General features: G+C 45.8%; 1 protein-coding gene across 1 annotated transcript in view; it reads left to right on the top strand.

Moving 5' to 3' along the window:
• The window catches only part of LOC108515805 (collagen alpha-1(XXII) chain), a gene marked incomplete at its 5' end in the record, with an annotated part of 153,903 nt that overhangs the window by 45,929 nt on the left and 83,514 nt on the right, over window positions 1-24,460 (top strand). Inside the window, 5 exons of the mRNA XM_017852946.1 lie at window positions 59-112; window positions 1,914-1,967; window positions 6,190-6,294; window positions 7,065-7,109; window positions 15,584-15,661. Coding sequence (XP_017708435.1) covers window positions 59-112; window positions 1,914-1,967; window positions 6,190-6,294; window positions 7,065-7,109; window positions 15,584-15,661 — 336 coding nt within the window. The remainder of the gene's footprint in view (window positions 1-58; window positions 113-1,913; window positions 1,968-6,189; window positions 6,295-7,064; window positions 7,110-15,583; window positions 15,662-24,460) is intronic.

Raw genomic sequence — 24,460 nt, 5'->3', positions numbered from 1 at the left:
AGGTTTGCAGAGAGAGTTGGAGCAACTACTTACAACCCATGCGTTTGTCTCTGAATAGGGTGCTCCTGGACACGTCGGTCCCCCTGGTCCCAGTGGCCCTCCAGGAAGTGTGGTGAGTAATGGGGAGAGGGCGTGGATACCAGCGCTGGCTGTGCATATGTACTGCCCAGCCACCAAGCTAGTTAATGTATCCTCCCCAAAAGCCAGAGGCATAGGCATCCTTACTCCCATTGTCCAGATGGAGACACTGCTGTCCTGACATAGACAACCCAGAAAGTTCACACATCTGAGCCCTGGGCAACCCGCCAGCTATCTAGAGGGCAAATGCAGCTGTTGGCATCTGCAGAAAGTCTTTACATTTCACTCTTGTTGGAATCAACACCCTAGTTTGTTTCAGAAGGAACAAAATGAACTTAAAGAAGCCAAAGGTCCCGTGGCGGCTGTTGGGAGACCTGGATTCGAATCCTAGCTCTTCTATCAATTGACTTGACGATCTCGGCAAGCCACTCCTTGGGGTCTCTGCTAGTTTCACTGCAAAACGGAGACAATAGCTTGGTTGCTTCACCTTTAGGGTTGCATCTTTTTTGGCCTGATGAGATTCTGCCTTTTCCATGTCGAGGCCCAAGGTGTCCGCTAAAGGACCAGCTTTAAGATTCACCGTAAACACCAATTTAGACTTGAACATTGTTCAACAAAACACTCCATGACATCTAGTCAAGGGCAACATTTTTCCCCCCACAATAGATTTAGGTCAGTCCTGTTTCTTCATCAAACCTTTATAGGTAATAAGCATAGTAGCTTAGAGGACTGAGCCTTTATACATGCCAGGCATCCTTCTGAGCATATTACATGTGTTCATTAATTTAATCCACACAGCAACCCTGCTGGAGGAATGTTACTATTTTACACAGAGGCTTCTGGCAGTCCAGCCTGCATTCTTCTGGCTGGGGATCTTCTCTGGCCTCTACAGTGCATGTGATCAGGCCATGTGATGTGTGGCCAGCAGCAGCACCAGCAGAATAGCTCAGATCGCTTGTCCTCAGCTGTCGTCACTCTGAGGGTATATCCTGCGCAGGATCCCAGAGTCACAACAGGACAGCTCCAGTGGCCAGCAAGTATATTTCTTGCTGCCTGTTCTCCCCTGCTGTATTTATTTTTATTTTTATTTTTTTGAGGTGGAGTTTCACTTTGTCGCCCAAGCTGGGGTGCAGTGGCATGATCTTGGCTCACTACAACCTCCACCTCCCAGGTTCGAGTGATTCTCCTGCCTCAGCCTCCCAAGTAGCTGGGATTACAGGGGCATGCCAGCATGCCCAGCTAATTTTTGTATTTTAGTGGAGATGGGGTTTCACCATGTTGGTGAAATCCTGGTCTTGAAATCCTGACCTCAAGTGATCCATCCTCCTTGGCCTCCCAGAGTGCTGGGATTACAGGCGTGGGTGTTCTCACTTTTTGCTTCTCTGTTTGCCTACTGTTGCATCCATGGGACACTTGCACTTAAACCATGTCTCATAGTCAACCTTTGGGGGACTCCAAAGACACTGTTGGAGCAGATGCCACAATACTAAGGCTGGGTTCTTAAGGCCATCCTCATCCTCCCAGAGTGTTCACTGTGCCAGGCCGTGCCTTCTGAGAGTTCACAGCCCAGAGCAGGTGGCAAAGCTTCCAGCAGACCATGCCAGCTGTTAAGAGCTCTGATGTGTACGGTTATAAGGCCAGGCCCCCTGGGAGAGCAGCAATCACGGGCAGGGAGGAGATGGAGCTTTGGGGAATTTAAATAAGGGATGGGATTGGGTGGGAGCTGTAGTCGTTGACTTCAGGGGGACCTGATGATTCTTCCCTGGGGGTCACGAGCCACCAAGAGTGACCAGTCATCTTTAAATTCACCACATCTGTAATCTTCCTTTCCACAGGGTGCTCCTGGCCTCAGAGGCCCCCCTGGGAAAGATGGGGAGCGTGGTGAGAAGGTAAGACTAATGTGATCTCTCAGCACACAAGCGAATATCCTTGCTCCTTCTGTACCAGCTAGAGGGTGCTGATATGACCAGGCCACCATGCATATGGCTGGATTGGAACTGGGTCTGCCAAGGTAGTGACAAGTGTGGATGCCACAGCGAGAACAGATGGCAGCTCCTCCCCGCTCGTGAAGAGAGCCCTGGTTCCAGCCTGGCCTGGAGGGGAATGGAAGTGGAGTGTAGGCAAGGAGGTTGCAGCTGCATGGATGGGGTGTTTGCAAGAGACGGCTTTAGAGAGCAGGAGATGAAGGGAGGACCCTGGATGCATCTGGAAGAAAGAGTCTAATGTCTACATTAGAGAACCTGAGGTTGGCTAGTTCTAACCTTTACTTGGTGGAGAAATCAGCATAGAAAGATACTATCTACTAAGGGTTTCATGTCACTTTCTCTCTCTATGCCCATGCAAATATTAAAGGCTTTGCAGCCATGGTTCCTACCTGCCCTCCCTTCCCAAGCCTCTCTCTGGTACAGCAGTTGGACACCGCATGGTCTGAAGCTGGCTTCCTCACTCAGCATCACCTATTGCATGGAACGACATGGTCTACCTCATAGAGCTGTGACCTGGATTCAATGAGATTGCTTTTGCAAAGTGTTTCACAGTGCCCAACACAGAGGAGGTGTAGGCACTGAAGGAGCAGCTCACTCTGCAATCAGAAGGGGTTTACTAAGTAGGAGGGAGAGGAAGACCGTGCCATCCCATTGGCTCATTTATTTCTCACAACAGACCTGAGAATCAGACGAGTGCCCATTCGACAGATGTGGAGACTGAGGCTCTGAGAAGTTAATTAGTTTGCCCTGTGTCTCATAGCAAATGAGCTACAGGGCTAGGTCTGTCTGACTCCAAATCCTGTTCTCTCTCAACTCAGTGCACCAACTTATCCTTTCTACATCTATGCTCACACATGTAAACCTTCCCAAGCTATGAGATTTTTTTTTTTCTTGAGACAGGGTCTCACTCTGCCACTGAGGCTGGAGTGCAATGATGTGATTTCCACTCACTACAACCTCTGCCTCTGGGGTTCAAGCAATTCTCATGCCTCAGTCTTCTGAGCAGTTGGGATTACAGGTGTGCACCACCACGCCTGGCTAGTTTTTGAATTTTTTGTAGAGACGGGGTTTCACTATGTTGCCTAGGCTGGTCTCAAACTCCTGGACTCAAGTGATCCACCAGCCTTGGCCTCCCAAAGTGCCAGGATTACAGGTGTGAGCCATCGAACCCAGCCTGAGATTTTAATTATTAATAAGACAGACACATATTCCCACCCCAATTAAAAAAACAAAAACAAAAACAAAAAAACCCAGAGGCTGAGGAGGAGAATCTACACCCTTTTAAGTTCCATTTTGCACTTCTCTGACGTAGCACCTTAGGAAATGACTCTGAGGTTAATTGGTGACACTGAGCCAGTGCTCAGGAAATCAGACGCACTCATTTGAATGATTCAGGGCTTTGGACCTGAGTCAAATGCCAGCTCCCTTGCCCTAGTTACATTGATATAAGCTAGGGTGACAAAAGTGATTCTCAGCGGGTGGTTTTTACCCGGGGAGATATTTTTTGTTGTCACCACTAAGGGGAGTACCTGCTCCTGGCATTAGTGGGTAGACACCAGAAAGCCTGCTAAAAACCTCGCAGCGCATAAGACATTCCCCTAATAAGAACGATCCTCCCTGAAGGTCAATAGTGCCAAGGTTGAGAAACCCTGATCTAAACAAAGGGCACCCTCTTTGCACCTGCATTTTCTCATCTGTAAAATGAGGATGATGCCACATGGATCACAGGTTGTGAGGACTAGCTGAGGAGTTGGGGATCCATGTGCAAAGGGCTCAGCAGATAACAGGTGATGAGGGTACCATGTGGTTGTGTCCTGCCTTCCCTGTGTGAGCAGATCACGCTTGTATTCATGGACAGGAAGTGACAACATTGAGGCATGGATTGTCCACAGAGGTCCCTCCTAGCACACACGTGGCCAAACTTCTTAACATGAACTATTTCAAGTTCAAGTTCACTCTACTTGGTACCTTTTAAAGAATCACTTCAGTTTTTATGTTTTTGCATAATTTAACAAGAGGAGATGTCACTTGCCTTTTGGCAGGAAGGTTCAATTTTAAGCTACATGTCTCCCAGAAAAAAGAGCTTAGTGCAGAGAAAAAAGATCGACACATCTATGAAAAATATCTTGAGTTTTTGGAGTGTTGATCATAGGCTTAATAATAACCCTATGGGCCACGTGTGGTGGTCACACCTGTAATGCCAGCACTAAGAGGCCAAGGTGGGCAGGTCACTTGAGGTCAGGAGTTCATGACCAGCTTGGCCAGCATGGTGAAACCCCATCTCTACTAAAAATACAAAAATTAGTTGGGTATGGTGGCACATGCCTGTAATCCCAGCTACTTGGGAAGCTGAGGCACGAGAATCGCTTGAACCCGGGAGGCGGAGGTTGCCTTGAGCTGAGATCACACCACTGCACTCCAGTCTGGGTGACAGAGTGAGACTCCATCTCAAATAATAATGATAATAATAATAATAATAATAAAATAACAACAATCCTTATGTAATACAGGTGCAAACATTCATTTTTTGAAAAAGTACCATTTCAGACTGCCTAGATTAAGCAAAGGAAAAAATCTGGATTCATCTGGTATTCCTTAATTATACCATGTCTGAAGGACGGCACATTGTAAGTAGGACATTGGTAATCTGGAAGGGAATGTCCAAGATGTTAGGCATCTTGGAGGACTAACAGGTGCATGTTCACAAACCAGAAATCAGTGGGCTATTGCCATATTGAGCCTCTAGAGGGAGCCAAATGCCTTTCCTTGGCTGAGCAGAAGCCCAGGCTGAGGGCCGGGCCTGGGACTTAACTTGGAAAGGAACCTCCAGGGCTCTGCAAAGTGGTAAAAATCCCGGACATCGCAGCATGCTTTTTCCATCATACACCATGTCCAGTGGCTGTCCTGGGGCTAGGGGAAGCTGATCCTGCTCCAGGCTTGGAGAGAGGCCCTCTCCATCCTTGCTTTGCCCATCCTTGGCTCATCTTACCTTACCCCTGCTCCATCTGAGAATGTCTGGAAACACTGCGATTGCAGTTTCCGCCCAGGGCAACCCCGTCTGGGGAAAGGAATCCATCTGGTTCGCGGGGCTCAACCCAGTGTTCTACAGCCAGGGCCGCCACAAGGACTGCTCAGATCTCTGTGGTCAGAGAAGATGAGCACTGGCCTGGAGCAAGCTCAGAGCCCAGGTCCGCGAACAGACCCCGGTGCCCATGCTAGCACTCTCATGCTCTCTCTCCCTTGCTCTCTCCATTGTAGCTTTAAGGTCTGTTCTTATAGTTGAAAACCTAACTGTAAGAGGGATTGGATCGTGTCTGCAGGGTTCAGGGAACAAACTGAGTGTCCGGTGTTGGGAAGATTTCAGAGAAGGCTGAGTGTAAAGAAATGTTACATAACAGAGCTGCCTGACAAAGGAATGCCCAGTGTGGAGCGGCAGTGAGGTCTCCGCTCCCAGAGGAGTTCAAGCATAAATGAGGGCCGATCTGTAAGAGATGCACCGGAAGTAGATTTGCCCGCACTGGGTGGGAGGTCCTCATTAACGTCCTTTCATTTTCCGTGCTTTTTATTGAATTGATTGACTAAGGCCGCAGTAACAAAGTATCATGAACTGGGTGGCCTAAACAGCCAAAATGTACTTTCTCCCAGTTTTGGAGGCAGGAAGTCCTCAGTCAAGGTGTCGGCAGGCTAGCTCCTTCTGAGGGCTGTGAAGGAAACATCTGTTCCAGGCCTCTGTCCTTGGCTCCTTGGTGGCGTCTTGTCCCTGTGTATTTGTGTTGCCTTGCCTCTATGCATATGTGACCAAATGCCTCCTTCTTTAAAGGACACTACTCAGATTGGATTAGGCCAATTGGAGGGTCACACTCCAGTATGACCTCATCCTAACTTTAATTACATCTGTGCATTGAAGTAGTAGGTGTTAGGACTTCAAGACATGAATTTTGGGGGACACGATATAACCTATAACACACATTACACAGTCCATCTTTCTGTGTCCCAGAAAGCGTGGGCCTTCTAAAATCATAAGGGCAGTCCCAGGAAACCTACAAACCTACTCAGGCTGCTCCCCCATGGAAAAGCTTCGTGCTGAGTGTAATTGACCCTGGGAAATGTCTACTTTTCTTTCCAGGGCTCAGCGGGAGAAGAAGGCAGCCCAGGGCCAGTTGGTCCCAGGGGAGATCCTGGTGCTCCTGGGCTCCCTGGGCCACCCGGAAAAGGGAAGGATGGAGAGCCGGTAAGTGGAAGGTCGGGAGTCCCTGTGCCTGTAGAAACCAGGTGAAAATTAGAGAAGGAAAAGGAAAAACATCTAACTGCCAAACTTTGCAGAAATTGAACCGTGGCCAATGAAATGGGCCTGGTTGGGAAAGGGGTGGTGTGTGGGTCCAACAGTCTGCTCTAATGTGGTTCAGGCTAGGGCAGCACATCCTCATGGACCACTGGCCAAATGCCAGCCTGGGCCAGTGCTGGGGACACAGAGATGGATGAGACAGTCTACACCCTGGAGGTGCTCCCATCTCATGGAGAGACAGTCAGGTAAACACATCCCCACAGCTCAGGACAAGTGTGGTATATATAGAGAAGGACTTCTGGTCTACTCTGGTGCTTTCAGCCAAGACTTCCTAGAATCATGGTTTCCATTGTGGCTGTGAGTGCCAAAGGCCTTCAGCCTGAAGTGAAGGTTTCAAAGCCTGCTTTGAAACGAGGCCTTGCCCCTTACTTGCTTCAAGTCTATACAATAAGGCTCTTCAATGGGAAAGCAAACTGAGAGAGGCTGAGAGATTTCCTGAAGGCCACACAGAGGCAGTAGGAGGCAGAGTCGGAATTCATATCCAGGGCCTTGGGGCTCAAAACCGGATTCTGTTTCTTTTGTGCAAGTCAGGTCCTAGTGAGAGTCTCACCCATCTCTGGGTCCCCAGCAGAGGATGCAGTCAGCCTGGCACCGGGTGGATGGGTCAGTGTTCACTCTCAGCTCCATGATTATCCTGGTATTATGTATTTCTCCAGGGACTCCGTGGATCACCTGGACTCCCTGGACCCCTAGGAACCAAGGTGAGTGCTTGTCCAAGAAAACTGTGGGTGCCACGAGTTGCCCTTAGAAAGAGAACATGGAAAAATTGATTATAAGCATCTCCGGTCACTTCAGTCCACTTCCGTGTTTCTCAGCTCATTGCATTCCATTTGACTAAAGGTTCTAGGACTGTTTTTTTTTTTTTAATTTTTTAACTTTTAATTTTTAATTTTTTACAAAGTCTCACTCTGTTACCCAACCTTGAGTGCAGTGGTGTGATCTCAGCTCACTGCAACCTCCACCTCCCGGGTTCAAGTGATTCTCCTGCCTCAGCCTCCCAAGTAGCTGGGACTACAGGCACGCACTACCATACCTGGCTAATTTTGTTTTGTATATTTTTAGTAAAGATGGAGTTTTACTATGTTGGCCAGGCTGTTCTTGAACTCCTGACCTCGTGATACCTGCCTCGGACTCCCAAAGTGCTGGGATTACAGGTGTGAGAGAAGATAGAACCAGTGCACCTGGATGGTTCTATCACTCTTAACTGTTATATTGAAATAGTTGCCATATAATCGGTACTTAATAAATACTTACCATTAATTGAAGTGGCAGGAGACACTGACTTTCGATTGGCAGAGCAGTAGGTCTAAGCAGTTCTTGAATTCTGAGTCTTATTGTAGTACCAGATGATTCCAAAATTTCAGAGGCTTAACACAGTATAAGTTCATACCTCATGGATACTAGGTCTATGGGAGTCTTGCTGCGGGAAGTTCTGAACCGCATAGCCATTCAGTGGTCACATTCGAATCCCATGACTCTTCCATCCTCTAAAGTTTCAGAATCTTCTACTGAATTCTTGGGGTGCAACAATAAGTAAGGGAAAAGAGAGTGGGGAACCCTGTGGGAAGATTTTATGAGCCAGGCCTGGAGATTGCTAATTCATTTCTATCAACACCCAATGACAGTCACACAGGGGAGACTGGGGCATGTTGTCTGCTGAGGCACGCAGGAGGAAAAGAGAAATGCTTGCTAAATACCAACCAGTCTCTTCCTCAATTCGGTTGCACCCACAATTTAGAAAATATGACTTTTTTTCATGGGGAAGTGTTCTTATGAGAAATTTCCTGAGTGGACAGGGAAGTTTCCTAAAATACCTTCTACCTTGAATCATTCATTCATTTACGCATCAATTACCAATCAATTACAAATGCATTCATTACTTTATTCACTGCATGTCTACTGAATTTCTTACCACATGTGTCAGATTTTAAGGTGGGTTATGGGGTGACAGCAGTGCATGTCATGTGTTTCAGGACCTCCAGTGGCTCACGGTTCAGCCAGGAAAACAGATATGTGAACAGACAAAAAGTAGACGAGTGCTAGGAAAGAGGGTAGCTCAGGGCACATGTGGGCTCCGAGGGGGCTCGCTAACCCAGCCTGGTTTCATTATCATGGCTTCTTGAAGGAGGAGATGTTTGTCCTGGTTTTAAAGTGCATGTCGGGCCAGGTGTGGTGCCTTACACCTGTAATCCCAGCACTTTGGGAGGCTGAGGTGGGTGGATCACAAGGTTAGGAGTTCAAGACCAGCCTGGCCAACATGGTGAAACCCTGTATCTACTAAAGATACAACCAATTAGCGGGGCGTGGTGGTACGTGCCTGTAATCCCAGCTACTTGGGAGACTGAGGCAGGAGAATTGCTTGAACTCAGGAGATGGAGGTTGCAGTGAGCCGAGATCATGCCATTGCATTCCAGCATAGGCGACAGGGTGAGACTCCATTTCAAAAATAAATAAATAAATAAAAATGAAATAAAGTGCATTAGCCGTTAGCAGGGGAAGAAGTTGAAGGAGAAGTCATTGGCAGGGGAATTAACAGGAAAAAGACACTGAGGCATGAGGCAGAATGTGTTCAGAGAAGACCATGAGCTCTAAGTATGCCCATATCCAGTGAAAATTATTTGACTAACTCAGATGCATCAACGTTAAAAAATGTGGGTGAAACAGTCAATGACTGACTTGAGAATATGTACATTTTGGGCTTTCATTTGATGCGCATATTCAAAATATTAATAAAAGTGTTGTTGTAAAATTATATTACTTATTTTGCACTTGCATATGTCTATGAAAACAATTTTTTAAAGTTCCTAGATGCCTTCAGTGTCTTCTGTCATCATCCCTTGAGCCACCGTCTAAGTCAGCTGGCACTTCTCCAAAGCTTATTACCATGCATTCCACCTGAGTCTTTAGAGATTCAACACTTCTGGAATGCATACACGCTGCTGTTACTGAAAGTTTTATTCTGAGCCCCAGAAACCATTCTCCAAACAGTAGGAGACCTTTTTTCCCCCTTTTTATTTCTTTCTATGCTTGCACCTTTGGGATCTCAACAACATAAACACAGAGTGTATTGCTTCTAAAATTGTATGTGAGAGGCTTGCTTACAATAACATGCAAGATATGAAAATTTGAGGCTCCAGGAATAATTACTGTTATCTATATTACATTTCATTGCTTCCTGGTTTCCCCTTATTCAAGCAGGTGAGGTGCCCTCTGTAAGCATCCCAAGCTTACACTAATTTGGTCGATGTAGACCCGTGTGCTTTTTCCTAATAGTGATATTCACAATCAAAATATTTTCAAAAGGGAAAATGTTTTGTGTGTTATGAGTAAATACATAACCACTCCTCATTTTCTGAGGAATAAAATTGGGACTAACTTTGCCTGACTGTGAGAACATATAAAATAGTTCCATATGCCTGGAAGAGTGGGTATATATGGAGAGGGGCAGATTAAGGAATTAGGACCTAGATTCTGGAGGATTTTGTGCATTAACCGCCAATCTGAAGATATGTGGCAGGCTCCCCCCTGATGTGGTGCACACAGTCCAGTCCGATCTGCAGTGCTCAGGCACTCCACTTCTTTCCCCTTAGAGGAGGAGGACCTCAGGGACCCTCAGGGCCTAGAGGGTGTTAGGATCTAGAGGGCATTGATAGCCTCTTGGAAGACAGGAAAGTGAGGGCACCAGAAATGGTGGAGCAGCAAAGTGGCTTCAAATGCTCTTTCTTTATGACCATTGATCTAACAGTAGGAGACCTTTTCCCCCTTTATCCTGTTTATTCTGTAGCTGTATCTTTGGGATCTTAGTGATCCACTGATGGGTAGACTAAGAGTGTATTACTACCTAACTCACAGGCAGAGTCTGGGGGAAAAATAAATGGTGTCATACCAGCATACATACATACAGTTGCCTAGCATGGTGCTGGTCACAGTTGTGTGCTCAGTAAATATTCATGATCCTTATTATTGGATCCCCCTGTGGGGTCTGCTTTAGACCTTATTATTCGTTATTATGATTATGCTTGGATCCTTATTATTGGATCACTCTGTGGGGTTGCAGCAAGAAGGCAGGGGTCTATCTCTGCAGGCACGCAGTTGTTGCAGGAAGCCTGGGGGAAGTGGGGGAGGCAGCATGAAAGAGCAGAAGCAGGCTGACACCCCCCCGGGGGAGGAGTGCAGACACTCCTGACATGGGTCTAGTTGACTAATTGGTTTTAACTCCATGAGTCTCAGGGCAAGTCATACTGCCCCTTTGGCTAAATGCTTCCTCCTATTTATTTTTATTTTTGTTTTTTTTTTTTTGAGACGGAGTCTTGCTCTGTCACCCAGGCTGGAGTGCAGTGGTGCCATCTCGGCTCACTGCAAACTCCGCCTCCCGGGTTCACGCCATTCTCCTGCCTCAGCCTCCCCAGTAGCTGGGACTACAGGCACCCGCCACCACTCCCGGCTAATTTTTGTGTGTGTGTGTGTTTTTAGTAGAGACGGGGTTTCACCATGTTAGCCAGGATGGTCTCGATCTCCTGACCTCGTGATCCACCCGTCTCGGCCTCCCAAAGTGCTGGGATTACAGGCGTGAGCCACTACGCCTGGCCATTTCCTCCTATTTAAAATGTGAGATGTCTAAACACATGACCCATTCCAGTGTTGATATTGTGTAAATGTGTAAGTCAGAATGTGACTTAGGAAGCTTTCCATAGTCAATTGGCATTGGGAAGACAAATTGGAATTTGAGGTCATCTTTAGCTGTAGAATGGGTTGCTCAGCCAGAGGAAGAAGGTAAGAAGTAAGGGAAGCTAGGGAGAGGTGGAGAGAGAGATCCCAGAGAGGGTGACTTGCGCAAGGCTTGCCCTGGTACTGTCCCAGGTGCTGATTGAAAGTAAGGAAAGTTCCTTAGGAAATTAAGGAAGGGAGTTATTTGAAGGTTTTCTTTGGCTGCCCCTTGGCCCCTCCTAATTCCTTGTAACTGCAGGAAGACTCTTGAAGATGCCAGTATTTCTCTTGAGTGGCACTTGTTTCTAGCAGGATAAATAAGCTTTGGCTTCATGCAGAACTGGGTTAAAATCCCAGCTCAGCTACCTACAAGACAGATGACTTGAAGGCAAGTGGCTCAAGTGGCTTTGTCTCTCTGAGCCTCAGTTCCTTTTCTGTATGAAGGAATAAAGAGTGTTTAACCCCTACAGGGCCCCTCAGGAGATCCATGATCTTATGACACACAGATGTTGCTCAATAAATGTCATTCTCCGTCTACAACCCCCACACTTCCTTCCTCCCACATCTCTTCCTTGGACACTGTGCTGCAGATTCTAGCTCATGCACTCTATTCATTCTTAACCATTAGCCTTATGGCTTTTCCTGTCAGAACATTAAGGTCTTTTTGCCTTCTTGGGGCCATTTTCTTTTCTTTTTTTTTTTCTCGCTCTGTCGCCCAGGCTGGAGTGTAGTGGCTGGATCTCAGCTCACTGCAAGCTCCGCCTCCCAGGTTTATGCCATTCTCTCGCCTCAGCCTCCCGAGTAGCTGGGACTACAGGCGCCCGCCATCTCGCCCGGCTAGTTTTTTGTATTTTTTTTTTTAGTAGAGACGGGGTTTCACCGTGTTAGCCAGGATGGTCTCGATCTCCTGACCTCGTGATCCGCCCGCCTCGGCCTCCCAAAGTGCTGGGATTACAGGCTTGAGCCACCGCGCCCGGCCTGCTCTTCTTGGGGCCATTTTCTAAAAGTTTCAGTTTATGAAATTGTAAGGTCATTTCTTTGGGGAATTTGTTAGCATCACAGTGGACCATAAACATACAAATGGAGCCAGACCTAGTGTAGCAGAAAGCAGTCAGTGACTCCACGCTTCCAGACTGGGCTGGGAGAGGCCTTTCTATCATGTTCCTTCCTCTGAAAATGTTTATTTTGGTCAAAGGCAGAACCCAATGCCTGACACAGAGTGACTGACGGAGGATTCTTTTGTTCCTGCATCCAAGAAATGGTTATTAGCTGCCACCTGTGTCAGACCCTAATCTGGACACTGTGGATACAGAGATGCATAGATCCAGTACCTAACAGAGGGGCTGAATTATTTTAGGTGCTTGGTAAACATTTGTTGGATGAAGAAATGAATGAAAGTTTTCTACTTTCAAGCTGCTTGAAGAAAAGTCAGAGGGTCAGACAGCTGTGCACTGGGAGGGCAACGTGTTAAGGTCAATGAAGATCTATGCAACCATTTGCAAAAAGACAGAAGGGCAAGACAGGCAGAGGCAGCTTTATAACAAAATAATGGGACTGAGTCTTAGTTGATGGGTAGGCTTTGGAAGCTTAGAACATGGATAGAAGAAGATCTCAGATAAGGGGAAATAGCATGTATAAGAAACAGAAGAGCAAACAAATACCATGGAAACATACAAACTAGGTTGTTGACATTACTTAGCTTGCAATGGTCAGGGTTTGCAGATGTACACGGACCATGGCCTTGGGACAGGAAAGGGACAGTTTCTGTTTCAAACTAGACCAGAAAATAAGAACAACAGGAAGATCTGCATTAAGATTTTTAAAGCAAAACCGAAGGGCAAAAGAATATGGGTTTATCTGACATTTATATGTGTTTAGTTCACTTTCTATCTTCTACCTCTGCATATAAGGTAATAATAGAGGGAGGATTGTTTGAGCTCAGAAGTTCGAGACTAGCCTAGATAACATAACGGGACCCTGTCCCAACAAAAAATTTCAAAAATTAGGCAGGTATGGTTGTTCACACCTGTAGTCTCAGCTATGAGGGATACTGAGGCAGGAGGATTGCTTGAACTTGATAGGTCGAAGCTGCAGTGAGCCATGATTGCACTACTGTACTCCAGCCTGGGTGACAGAGCAAGACCCTGTCTCAAAAATAAAGAAATAATAAATAAGTGATAATAATGCAACCATAATATACAGTGTATTTCTCAAGCTTATATAGTTGTTTTTAAATGTCTTCATAAGATACATGGAGATTTGGTAGAACTTTTTTTTAATTGATGAGGACCCAGTGATGCAGAGACGTTATGGGACTTACCCAAGGTCACAGGATGAGGTTGACTTGGCCCTGAGACTGGACCTAGGATCACCTCACTACCCGCTTGAAACCTTCCTACATGCCTCTCTCCACTGCTGCAATGAGCTGTTGACAGATAAATCATGGGTCATGATGGTCATTCTTAGTTCATGACACTTGTTTCCATATTTGTTTTATTGTTTTTTTTTACTCCCTCTATTCCCCAACCTCCCCATAGAAACGAGTTAGATTTTCTAGAGATCCAAAATATCTTGAACTCCCAAGAACCATTCATATTATATTATTCTAAAGAAACAGGTTACACCAATTGAGAATATACAGAAAATTTGAGGGAACTCCTGGCAGAGATGAGGGCAAGGCAAGGGATGTTGCTGACTCCTAGGGACTCAGAAACAGCAGGTACTGTGACTCAGAGGCCCAGAGGGACCAGGGGAAGAAATGAGGTCAAATAGACCTAGTGAGAGATTTAGATCCTGGTTTGTATCTTTTGTGAGAACTTTGCAAGGTCTGTTCCTTCATATCCCCATGAACATCCCTTCTTTTCCGAACTTAGCACAGAGTATTGACAATAGGCAGGACTTATGACTTAGTAATCTTCTGGGCTTGGAATCTAGATTATGGTTTGCAGTGAATGAATGAGCATTAGTTGAATGAAGATACAGCTTATGTACTCATCCAGGCAACGGTTGTACTATAGGAAAGGCAAATCATCTTAGAGCCATTAATGAGATATTTTATAATGCACAATAACCCAAACCTTAATAAAGCAACATTCTACCTAGCAATATCGAGTTCTGTCTTAATTAACTGCAACATTATCTCACTGGCTCTTCATAACAAGCTTCTGAGGCTGTTTCTGTTTGTCATACGAGTTAACTCATTCCAGAGATATTAAGTGACTTGAGTAAGATCACCTGCCATCTTGGTCTCAGGCTTGACTGTGGTTCAGCTGGCTGAATAAGCTCAGGATCACAGCCTCCTACACAAAACTATTGGGGCCATGTGTGTTTTGGGCCAAATTTAATTTCGATTTTGGAAAGGTAGTAATATGCAATATATACACATAATGACATTTATGGTAGTATCTGGGGCAACACCCCAATCAAGCTCATTAATCCTTAGGTGACAAAAATGTGTAAATGTTCACACAAAATGGAATAACCAAAGACTGCAAATAGTGTGTGTCAGCACAAGTCAGGTTTTGCTGCCAATTGAGTTGAGGTAAACACTTGCTTTTAAGGGCTGAGGATTTTGAAATTATGAATAAGGTGTGGCTCCGTCTCGGCTTTGTTCTCCAGGAAATGGCAAACAAAATTTCTTCCCTTTTTCAATTTCTTCCTCCTTTTTCCTTTTCCATCAAAGTCCAGCATGGCAGTACAATGAGAACAGAAGCAAACACAACTCCTAGCTCGTGTTGAGTGCTGTGCTGGGCTCTGTGCCAAGCACTCTCTCTGCATAGTCTCATTGAATGAGCACAACATCTGCAGACCTGGCAGCTCCTGTCCTGCTCCCCTTGTAGGTGAGGAAACTAAAGCATAGGAACTCATCAGTTTCCTAAGTTAACAGTTAATAGGTGTTGAAACCAGAACTTAAATCCAGGCCTCTGACACCCAAGTCCACACTGTTAACTATGCTTGAAGGCAAAGGTCTTATCTCGGTCCCCTTTAGGCTCCTCACTCCCACATCCAGAAGGATGATGTGGAAAATGTAGGTACTTGGTAAATTATTGGTGAATTGATAAATTAGTTTATGGGTGATTTGGGATCTAAATTGAAATGTGGGTGCATGTGCAAGTCTGGGGTATAGTTAGGATGAGGGTTTGATGTGGTTTTAAGAAAGCATGGTAGATTTGGACAATGCTTGCATGGGGAGAGCCATATTGTTATAATCACATTTGGAACCGTGGTCAAGGTTGGTCCAGGAATGGTCATCCTTGAAAGGTATATAATCTGAGTTGGTGGCTGTGGTCCCTGAATATTGGGCTGAGTGGGATGATGGGCTGCTTGGGTAGACTATAGCGTGGCCCATGGAGGCCAGGTGGCAGGAGAAGTCTGCAGTCAGGATTCTAGAAGAAGCATGATTCATTTTGTACCCTAGTCCTCTCCTTCCTGGCACTGACCGCTTGATCTTATTTTTCTCTCTTTCTAGGGGGATCGAGGAGCTCCCGGGATCCCTGGTTCTCCTGGCAGCCGTGGTGACCCAGGCGTTGGGGTTTCTGGCCCTCCTGTAAGTCCTTATTTATCCAGCTCTTACTTGCTTTCAGGACATACAGCCATTTCCTGTTGGACCTGCCTGCAGAAACCCTCTTTTTTTTTTTTTTTTTTTAAGATGGAGTCTCACACTGTCACCCAGGCTGGACTGCAGTGGTGTGATCTTGGCTCACTGCAACCTCTGCCTCCCAGGTTCAAGTGATTCTCCAGCCTCAGCCTCCTGAGTAGCTGAGATTACAGGTGCCTGCCACCACACCTGGCTAATTTTTTGTATTTTTAGTAGAGACAGAGTTTCACTATGTTGGCCAGGCTGGTCTTGAACTCCTGACCCTGTGATCCACCCACCTTGGCCTCTTAAAGTGCTGGGATTACAGATGTGAGCCTCCACTAGTTTTAATGAATAATTCGTGTCAGTCTACTAGGTGTTAGTTTACAAACTCACTAGGGGCGGTAGCTTTAAGAATTGCTAAAACTTTGCGTTATAGGGATCTTAAGAATCAATGAAGTGTGTCCCCATTCAGGTTGAGGATTGCTATCAATATCTTTGGCCTCCACCTGAATGCCTTTAGAAATAGAAGGCATGCTTTTTTCAAAGCCAGTGCATCTGGCTCTGCAGTTTAAAAATATATTTCCATAGTTAATGGAAATTCAGTAGAATTTTTTTTTTCATTGAGAATAAAATTATGGTATCCTGTAGTTTCCACCCATTGCTTTTAATTCTCCCTTTTGTACCACAAAGAACACATATTTTCTTTCCTCCTTTACTGAGTGATAGTTTTGGGGACTTAAGACCAGTTTACAACCTTGAAGCCTTTTCTTCTGTTTAGTCCCTTCTTTGATAGACATCATACCCTCTTCATGCACCTTAAAAGTGCATTTACTTTGTCCTTAAAAGCCCTGTCTTGCAATTGTTTAAAAGAAGCTCAAATACTCAATCCTTTTCAAATGCCATTGCTAAACCTTGGAATACCTAAACTATCCATGTATTATTGTTGTTGTTACTATTATTTTAACCCAAAGGCACAATCTAACTTTATCTTTATTAAATGCAACTTGAATGTAAACTGGAGTAATACATGGTCTAGTTTCTGTCTGGTCTTGCATTCAATAAATGAAGGCCATGACCAAGAGTGATTAAGAGTAATATCATTCTTCATGCATGACTCTCAAAGAATGAGAAGGAAAATCCAATTTATTACCCAAAATACTACCTGTGAAATAAAATTCCCCTTTCCTTTTCTTCTGTGGTTCTCTTACATCCAGAGTAGTTCTTGGGCCTCTCACTCTCTCCCTGAAATTCTCCTCTGTCCTCCCATTTTCAAGCAGGCCTCCTGGCTTCCACACCAGAAATCACCCCCTCACTGTTATTTCTACTCACTCACGATGAGGGATCGTTTCATGGTGGCAAGAAGACCAGGTAGCTCTGTGTCTTCTTAGATCTTCCTGAAAACCATGGAAGGAGGCGTGTGGAATGCCCTTGGGAATGTCTAGTTTGGTTAAACTGTTTTCCTTAAAATACATTCTCAGCTAAAATTGCCCACTTCATTACATTCATTTTACCTTTGTTCTTTAGCTATTTTGTTCAGTCTTTTGTAACTGGAAGGAACACTGTAACAAAAGTGCAGTGAGAGAACACAAGAGTTTATGCCTTCTTCTTTCTGAAATTCTCCTTTAATAGGGCCCCTTCTGCTGGAGTTAGGATACTGCTTCATGTAGCAATTGCCACTTACAATAGAGAATGGATTGTAAGCGAAACTACAGACCCATAATCGGAATGAGGCACCCCCATCACTTACCAGGGTTCTACATGACCCTCCCTGCAGATTCACCTTATCAGCCCTTGCAGAAAGCTGGCTGTGGAGGCAGACACAATTCACCCCACCTGCCACCGAAGAGGCAGCAAAAATCACCCGTGACATATGTTCCTGCCTAAGTGAATCCACCTGAAAAGTAATTGGCTGGCTCTAGTCAAGAGGCTGTAAATCAACTGTTTTTAGTGTCTTGGCTACCACTTGGACTTATTAAAAGCTTCCGTGGTGGATAAAACCTTATTGAATTTTCATAAATCCTGTCTCTGGCCACAGCCCAGGCCACTACTGGCCTGGGAATCTGTATAGAGGGTGCAAAGATATGCTGAGCTAATCAAAGGTGTGTGGAGGAGGTGAAGAGGGGGTCAGCGTGGGGGTGGCTACATGTTAAGTTCGTTGGGGATGCAGTTGCCTCTTTACAGGAGCATTGCCGTTTGCTGGGAAGTCCTGTGTCATATCTTGTGCTGGGCCTCAAAGCATCCACATCTGCCTCCTCACTTGGTACTGGGCAAGTTGTTTTATCCTTTGGTTAAGGCTGGGATCCCATGAAAGTAGCCCCTAAGAAGGGGATTCAAGAGCAAGGGGTTTGTTTGGGAGGTGATCTTAGAAATCACTACTTAGGAAGGAACAAAGTGAGACAGACAAAGCAAGCAAGCCAAGGGGAGGGTACGTTACTGAGCAGATGGCCACTGTGGGTACCTGGGACTCACCTGTGCGACAGCGCCTGAGTGACTACATGGCATTGTTGCAGAGTTGTTCTGCAAAGGGAGCGAAAGAGCTGGGGCGTTTCTGTACCACCTACTGCCTGTATTTGGTTGGAGGCTGCTCCCTGGGGAGTTGACTCCCAGAAACTCTCAGCCTTCCCTGTCGTTGGGCCAAGCATTCACCTGTGGCTAAAGAAAGCCCTGGGCAGGTGCGTGCCCATGGAACATGGCAGGAGGGAACTGACATGTCCACCACATCACTGTTTTCCAGGTAAACAATGTGAGGTTCAGAAGGTGACATGATTTGGCCAATGCTACATAGCCAGCCCAGGGCAGGGCCAGGATACAGACCCGCTTCCCACAGCCTCTGAAACCAGTCCTTTTCCCCCTGCAACACTTTTCTTTGTGGCTTCGGCAGGATGGGCAGGATTTATTTATTTCCATTAATCTTCTGTGAGGTCCCTCAAAGAAGGCACATTAAGGATAGATCTGGCTGGGGCCAGGCACGGTGGCTCATGCCTGTAATCCCAGCACTTTGGGAGGCTGAGGCAGGCAGGTCACTTGAGGAGTTTGAGACCAACCTGGCCAACATGGTGAAACCCTGTCTCTACTAAAAATACCAAAGTTAGCCAGGCGTGGTGGCGCATGCCTGTAATCTCAGCTACTCAAGAGGCTGAGGCAGGAGAATTGCTTGAATGTGGGAGGTGGAGGTTGCAGTGAGCTGAGATCCGCCACTGTACTCCAGCCTGGGCAGCAGAGCCAGACTCTGTCTAAAAAAAAAAAGAATAATAAGTTACTCTTTGCTTCCTTCCTCCCGTAGTGTCATGCTCCCATGCCTTTGGCATCCAGGACAACACCGACTCCCTGGAAGGGAGCCAGGAGCTCTGTCTGCCAATCTCCACACTGTCACCAGGCAGGGGGATGCATGATGAGGCCGTTGTTTGGGGGTTTTGGCTTGCTGCTTCAAGATATTAACAAACAAACAAAAATCCCTTTAATCTTCAGGTTGCCTCTGATGTTCCCTTAGCAATGTTTAAGATGCTTACAAAATGAGCCTACTTAGGCCCTGGGACAGATTAAAGTCCAAGTTAGTTTGACTGAAGGAGCTGGGGTTTGTAAAGACAAGGTCCCATATGTAACCCAGGACTTGCTCCTTCCTACTCTGGCCCTCAGTTTCCTGATGGATCAGGTGCCAGCAATTTCTGCAGCAGCATCAAGGAAATTGGGAGGATTACAACATGATAACACTGGTGATAATACCTGCTTCCCTGCCTTCGCCCTGGTGATGTCACAGCAATTCTGTTTGCCTGATGTCTTTCTCAGACTTTGCAGCCTGAAATGACCTCCCTTTTTGAGCCTCTCACCATTGCTCCCAGGAATTAGTTGTACTGATGCATTACATCAGTTGGTCCAGGCATTGAGGACGCCCATACAAAAGGGACGGAATCCCAGGGCTCCCTGCCCTCCAGTGGGCCTTCTAGCCTAAGAGTGACAGGAAGCACAGCCCCGTTATGTGCAAATATCTCAACTGCCCTAACAGAAGAGTTTTTTTTTCATTCCCCCACTTTTGAAGGAATAATATATTAATAATAAAGATAACAGCAACTGAAATATTAGAGTAATAGCAATCACAGCCAACATAAACTGCCTACTTGCAGGGATAAGAGTGAGCAAAGGCCTCCATGTCTACCTCTCATTTATCTCACAGTCTCTCATTTGTTTCTCCCAGAAACTCTAGCAGGTGGATTCCACATTTCTTTTCATTTTACAAATAATGAAATAGAGATGTAAAGTCACCATTAGGACATGGTAGAGCTAGGACAGGAACCCCAGCATTCTGACTCCAAGAAAATGCCCTTAACCACTCTTCCAGCAGGGGTACCATACAGTTGAACCCCTGAATAATGTGGCAGTTGGGGTGCTGACCCTGCACAGTTGAAAATTTGAGTATAACTTTTGACTATCACTGTGTTTTAACTAATAGCCTACTGTAGACTGGAAGCCTTACTGATAATTCAAAGTCAAGTAACACATGTTTTGCTTGTTATATGTATTATATGGTATATTCTTACAACAAAGCAAGCTAGAGAAAAAAGTTATGAAAAAAATCATAAGGAAGAAAAAATACATTTATAGTACTGTACAGTATTTATCGATACTGTAAGTTTGTGTTGTTTGCTTGCAAGAACAGTCCACTGGAAAGGGCTGCAGCCACAGCTGCAGACCTCAGTGTAAGGTACACATCAAGTCATTCAGCTTTTTTCTTTTTTTTCTTCTTTTGAGATGGAGTCTTGCTCTGTCGCCCAGGCAGGAGTGCAGTGGCGCGATCTCGGCTCACTGCAAGCTCCGCCTCCCGGGTTCACGCCGTTCTCCTGCCTCAGCCTCCCGAGTAGCTGGGGCTACAGGCGTCCGCCACCTCGCCTGGCTAATTTTGATTTGGTATTTTTAGTAGAGACGGGGTTTCACCGAGGTCTCGATCTCCTGACCTCGTGATCCACCCACCTCAGCCTCCCAAAGTGCTGGGATTACAGGCGTGAGCCACCGCGCCTGGCTACCATTCAGCTCTTTCTTGTAATATCACGACTTTGCTCTCTGGGAGAACTTCCAGCATCACTTGTAGTGCTTCATATGGGTTTTCTGGTGTTATTCAGTGTTTGAAGTATTGCAATAAACATGACACACACACACACACACACACGCACACACACACACACACAAGAACTGTGAGAGAACACTTTTTACTTTGGTAACGCTTTTACTTTGGAGAGACTGCTCACGCAGAGATGATTAGAATCACACAGCAGTTAAGCAGATACTCACAACACGTGAGCTCACCACGATCGCAACAGGAGGTGGCTATAAAATTATTACAGTACTACAGTCTGGCTACAGTTAATTTTATGCAGGTATGACTTAATGTTGCATGTATGTTTCTTTACATTTCTCTCAACAGTCACGGTGCCATATATGGTCTGTGTTTGTGTGCACACATTTTTAACAAACTGTAGCTTTCTATTATAGATCTGTGTATATTTTATGATACTAAATGATACAACAGACTAGTATCTCTATATTTTCTGCGTTTATGGCATACCTTACTTTTGCTTAATTTTTCAGTATTTCTAGGCCACTGGGTCGTTTGACAGTTTTTTTAAATTGTTGAAAATCTCCAAAGTATTTATTGAAAACAATCTGCATTTAAGTGGACCTGCATGTTCAATCCCACGTTGCTTAGGGGTCAACTGTAGTAATGAAAGTTCATGTTCACTTAAGTCTTCACACTCACCAGTGGCTTTTTTTTTTTTTTTTTTTTGAGACAGGGTCTCACTCTTTCCCCCAAGCTGGAGTGCAGTGGTGTGATCATGGCTCACTGCAGCCTTAACCTCCTGGGCTCAAGTGATCCTCCCACCTCAGCCTCTTGAGTAGTTGGGACTACAGGTGCGAGCCACCATGACTGGCTAAGTTTTGTATTTTTTGTAGAGATGAGGTTTTCACCTGTTGCCCAGACTGGTCTCAAACTCCTGAGTCCAAGCCATTCACCTGCCTTGGCATCCCAAAGTGTTGGAATTACAAGTGTGAGCCACCGTGCCCAGCCTACCAGTGGCTTTTTATATGCGTGATTGCTCCTGTATGATTGACTTCTGTGTCTAGCCTGTGTTTGTTTGTTTATTTATTTATTTAAACTCATGTCTTATCTGCCTGCTTTAGTCCAATTCCTTTGATCATAAGAACCAAAGTCACTCAGGCTGTCCCAAGAATTAGGCTGGCTAGATTCCTTTAGGTGTGAGTACCCCCATCTTGTCTGGATGCTGCTTGGGAACACTGGGTATTTGTCCATGGTTACCCCAGGGTCCAGCTCCCGGCCTTGCCCCTGTGGCCGATGCTCAAGGAATGTACAGCGCTTGATTCAGTGAGATCCATTCTCACCCTGCCCAGTGCACAGAGCTGTGTCCTGTGGGCAGTGAAGGAGGAGGCTGAGGAAGGTGTAAAGCCACACACCACCTCCCAGACTCCAGGGCCCCTGTATTGCTTTGTGTATAACCAGGAGCTGAGCCTCCCACAGTTTTTATATTGAAGTCTCAAGATGCCTGGGCGCAGTGGCTCACACCTGTAGTCCCAGCACTTTGGGAGGCTGAGGTGGGTGGATCACCTGAGGTCAGTAGTTCAAGACCAGCCTGGCTAACATGGTGAAACCCCATCTCTACTAAAAATACAAAAATTAGCTTGGTGTGGTGGTGGACTCCTGTAATCCCAGCTACTAGGGAGGCTGAGACAGGAGAATCACTTGAATCTGGGAGGTGGAGGTTGCAGTGAGCCAAGATTGTGCCACTGCACTCTAGCCTGGGTGACAGAGCAAGGCTCCATCTCAAAAAAACAAAACAAAACAAAACAAAAAAGGTCTCAGGAATTTCTTCTGTTGATAGAGATAGAAAATAGTTAATAGTTTTAAAATAAGTTTCTGCTGCCACTTCTGATTGGGAACTCTTCTTTCTAAATGAAACAAACCATTTTGTTGTTCTCAATAATAATTCCTAAGGCACACCTAACATGCTGGGCACTTGGCTTGACATGCCACTGCCTTCTCTAGTCTTCCTAGTGGTCCAGTAAGGTATTACTATTATTGTCTCCAGGTTTCAGATGAGGAGACTCAGGCTCAGAGAGGTTTAGGCAGTTGGCCTTGGTCACTCTGCTAGTGAGAGACAAAGCAGGCATTTGAACCTGCGTTTATCTTGCCCTGAAGTCTGCACTTTTTGTTTCTAAGCTAGAAGACAGCCTCTGCTGTCCCTGTGGCTCCAGGAGCCTCCTTCATGACATGGTGGGAGGAGCAGGGGTGTCCTGGACTGTTTCTGGTTCTGCACAGTTAAAGCCAGCACAAGAAAGGCTTCTTGGTACTAGACATGGGAAAGGCCAGATACTGCCCTGACCGGCCTCCAGGACCCTCATCTCTGCTTCCTTAGCAGACCCCACGGCCATGGCCGAGCCCTCTCCGGAACTCCCTGCTCTCCATTTCCACACTTCCCGCTCAGCTTCACTCAGCCCCTGCATCGCTCGTGGGTTTTCCCGCTGGTCTCCCCAGCTGCCTGGCCTCTGGGCCTCTGGTCTGTTCCCTCTGACCCCTTCTCCACTCCGCAGCCACAGCTGTCCTCCTAAAGCCTGGATCTGAGCCCACCTCTTGCCTGGTGGGTAGCTTCAGAGGCCTCTCCAGCAAGGTGCTCGGGCCCTTCTCCTTCAGACCACAGCTTCCCCGGAACATTCCTGGAGGTACCCCTGCTGCTCTCTGAGCACAGAGTCTGACTTCTCCTCTTGGCCTAGTGCTCTCCTCTGCCAGGGATATCTCTGCCTCATCCTCTTCTCTACCTGTGAAGCCCCCACCCCACTAAACCTCTTTTCTCCTGTCCGCCTCTGGGTGAAGATTCCGCAAACTCTCTCAGGCTGATGCCAGTAGCTCTGGGCATCCCGTAACCCTGACTCACTGAGCCTGATCAATCATTACAACAGAGATTTCCCTCTCACCTGGAGCGCTTCACATAGGCGGGCTCCACGCCCTGCAGCCACTTGGCCACCCACCCCAGCACGCAGCAGTAGGCCTGCGCACACGTGAGGCACTCGGATCAAAGATTACAGAGAATAAAAGTTCACTTTATTTTCAGATCTGTGCCTTTGGTAGGAGGAACACAAAGATGATCAATTCTTAGAGAAAGGAAGCTGGTTTTTAGAACAGCCTGATAGCAGAGAAAGAAGAGAATGTGTTTCACATATCTAAAGCCATATGGGACTTTCAGTTTTGTAAAACTATGATAATTGTCAGAAAACACCGATAGCATGACTGTGCATGTGCATCAGATGTAAGTGTATTCATATGTGTGGTATATATGTGTATGTATGTGTGTCTCTGTATGTATATCTATCAGTTTTTATTGTGGAGAAATTCACATATACTAACAGTAGGTAGAAGAGTAAAATAAACACCCACATAGCCACAACTAGTGCCAGGATCCCACAGCCAATGACCATGGTTTTCCTCTTATCCACTACCTTCCATTATTTTGAAGCAAATTCAGACACATTTTGTCTGTAGATATTTCAGTAGGTATTTCTAAAAGATAAAAATTTTAAAAAACAGAACCACAATTTTATAATATACCCCTTAAAAATCCATAACACCATCAAATATCTAGTCAGTGTTCAAATTTCTAATTATTTCACATGTCACACTTCTGTGTTTTTTGTTTGTTTCTTTAAGATCCAAATAAACATATAGCAATTGGTTGGATATTTCAATTTTTTTTTTTTTTTTTTTTT

Source organism: Rhinopithecus bieti, unplaced genomic scaffold (genome assembly GCF_001698545.2).
Source record: "Rhinopithecus bieti isolate Rb0 unplaced genomic scaffold, ASM169854v2 scaffold_34489, whole genome shotgun sequence".
NCBI lineage: Eukaryota > Metazoa > Chordata > Mammalia > Primates > Cercopithecidae > Rhinopithecus > Rhinopithecus bieti.
This window is presented reverse-complemented; position numbering and strand designations above follow the sequence as displayed.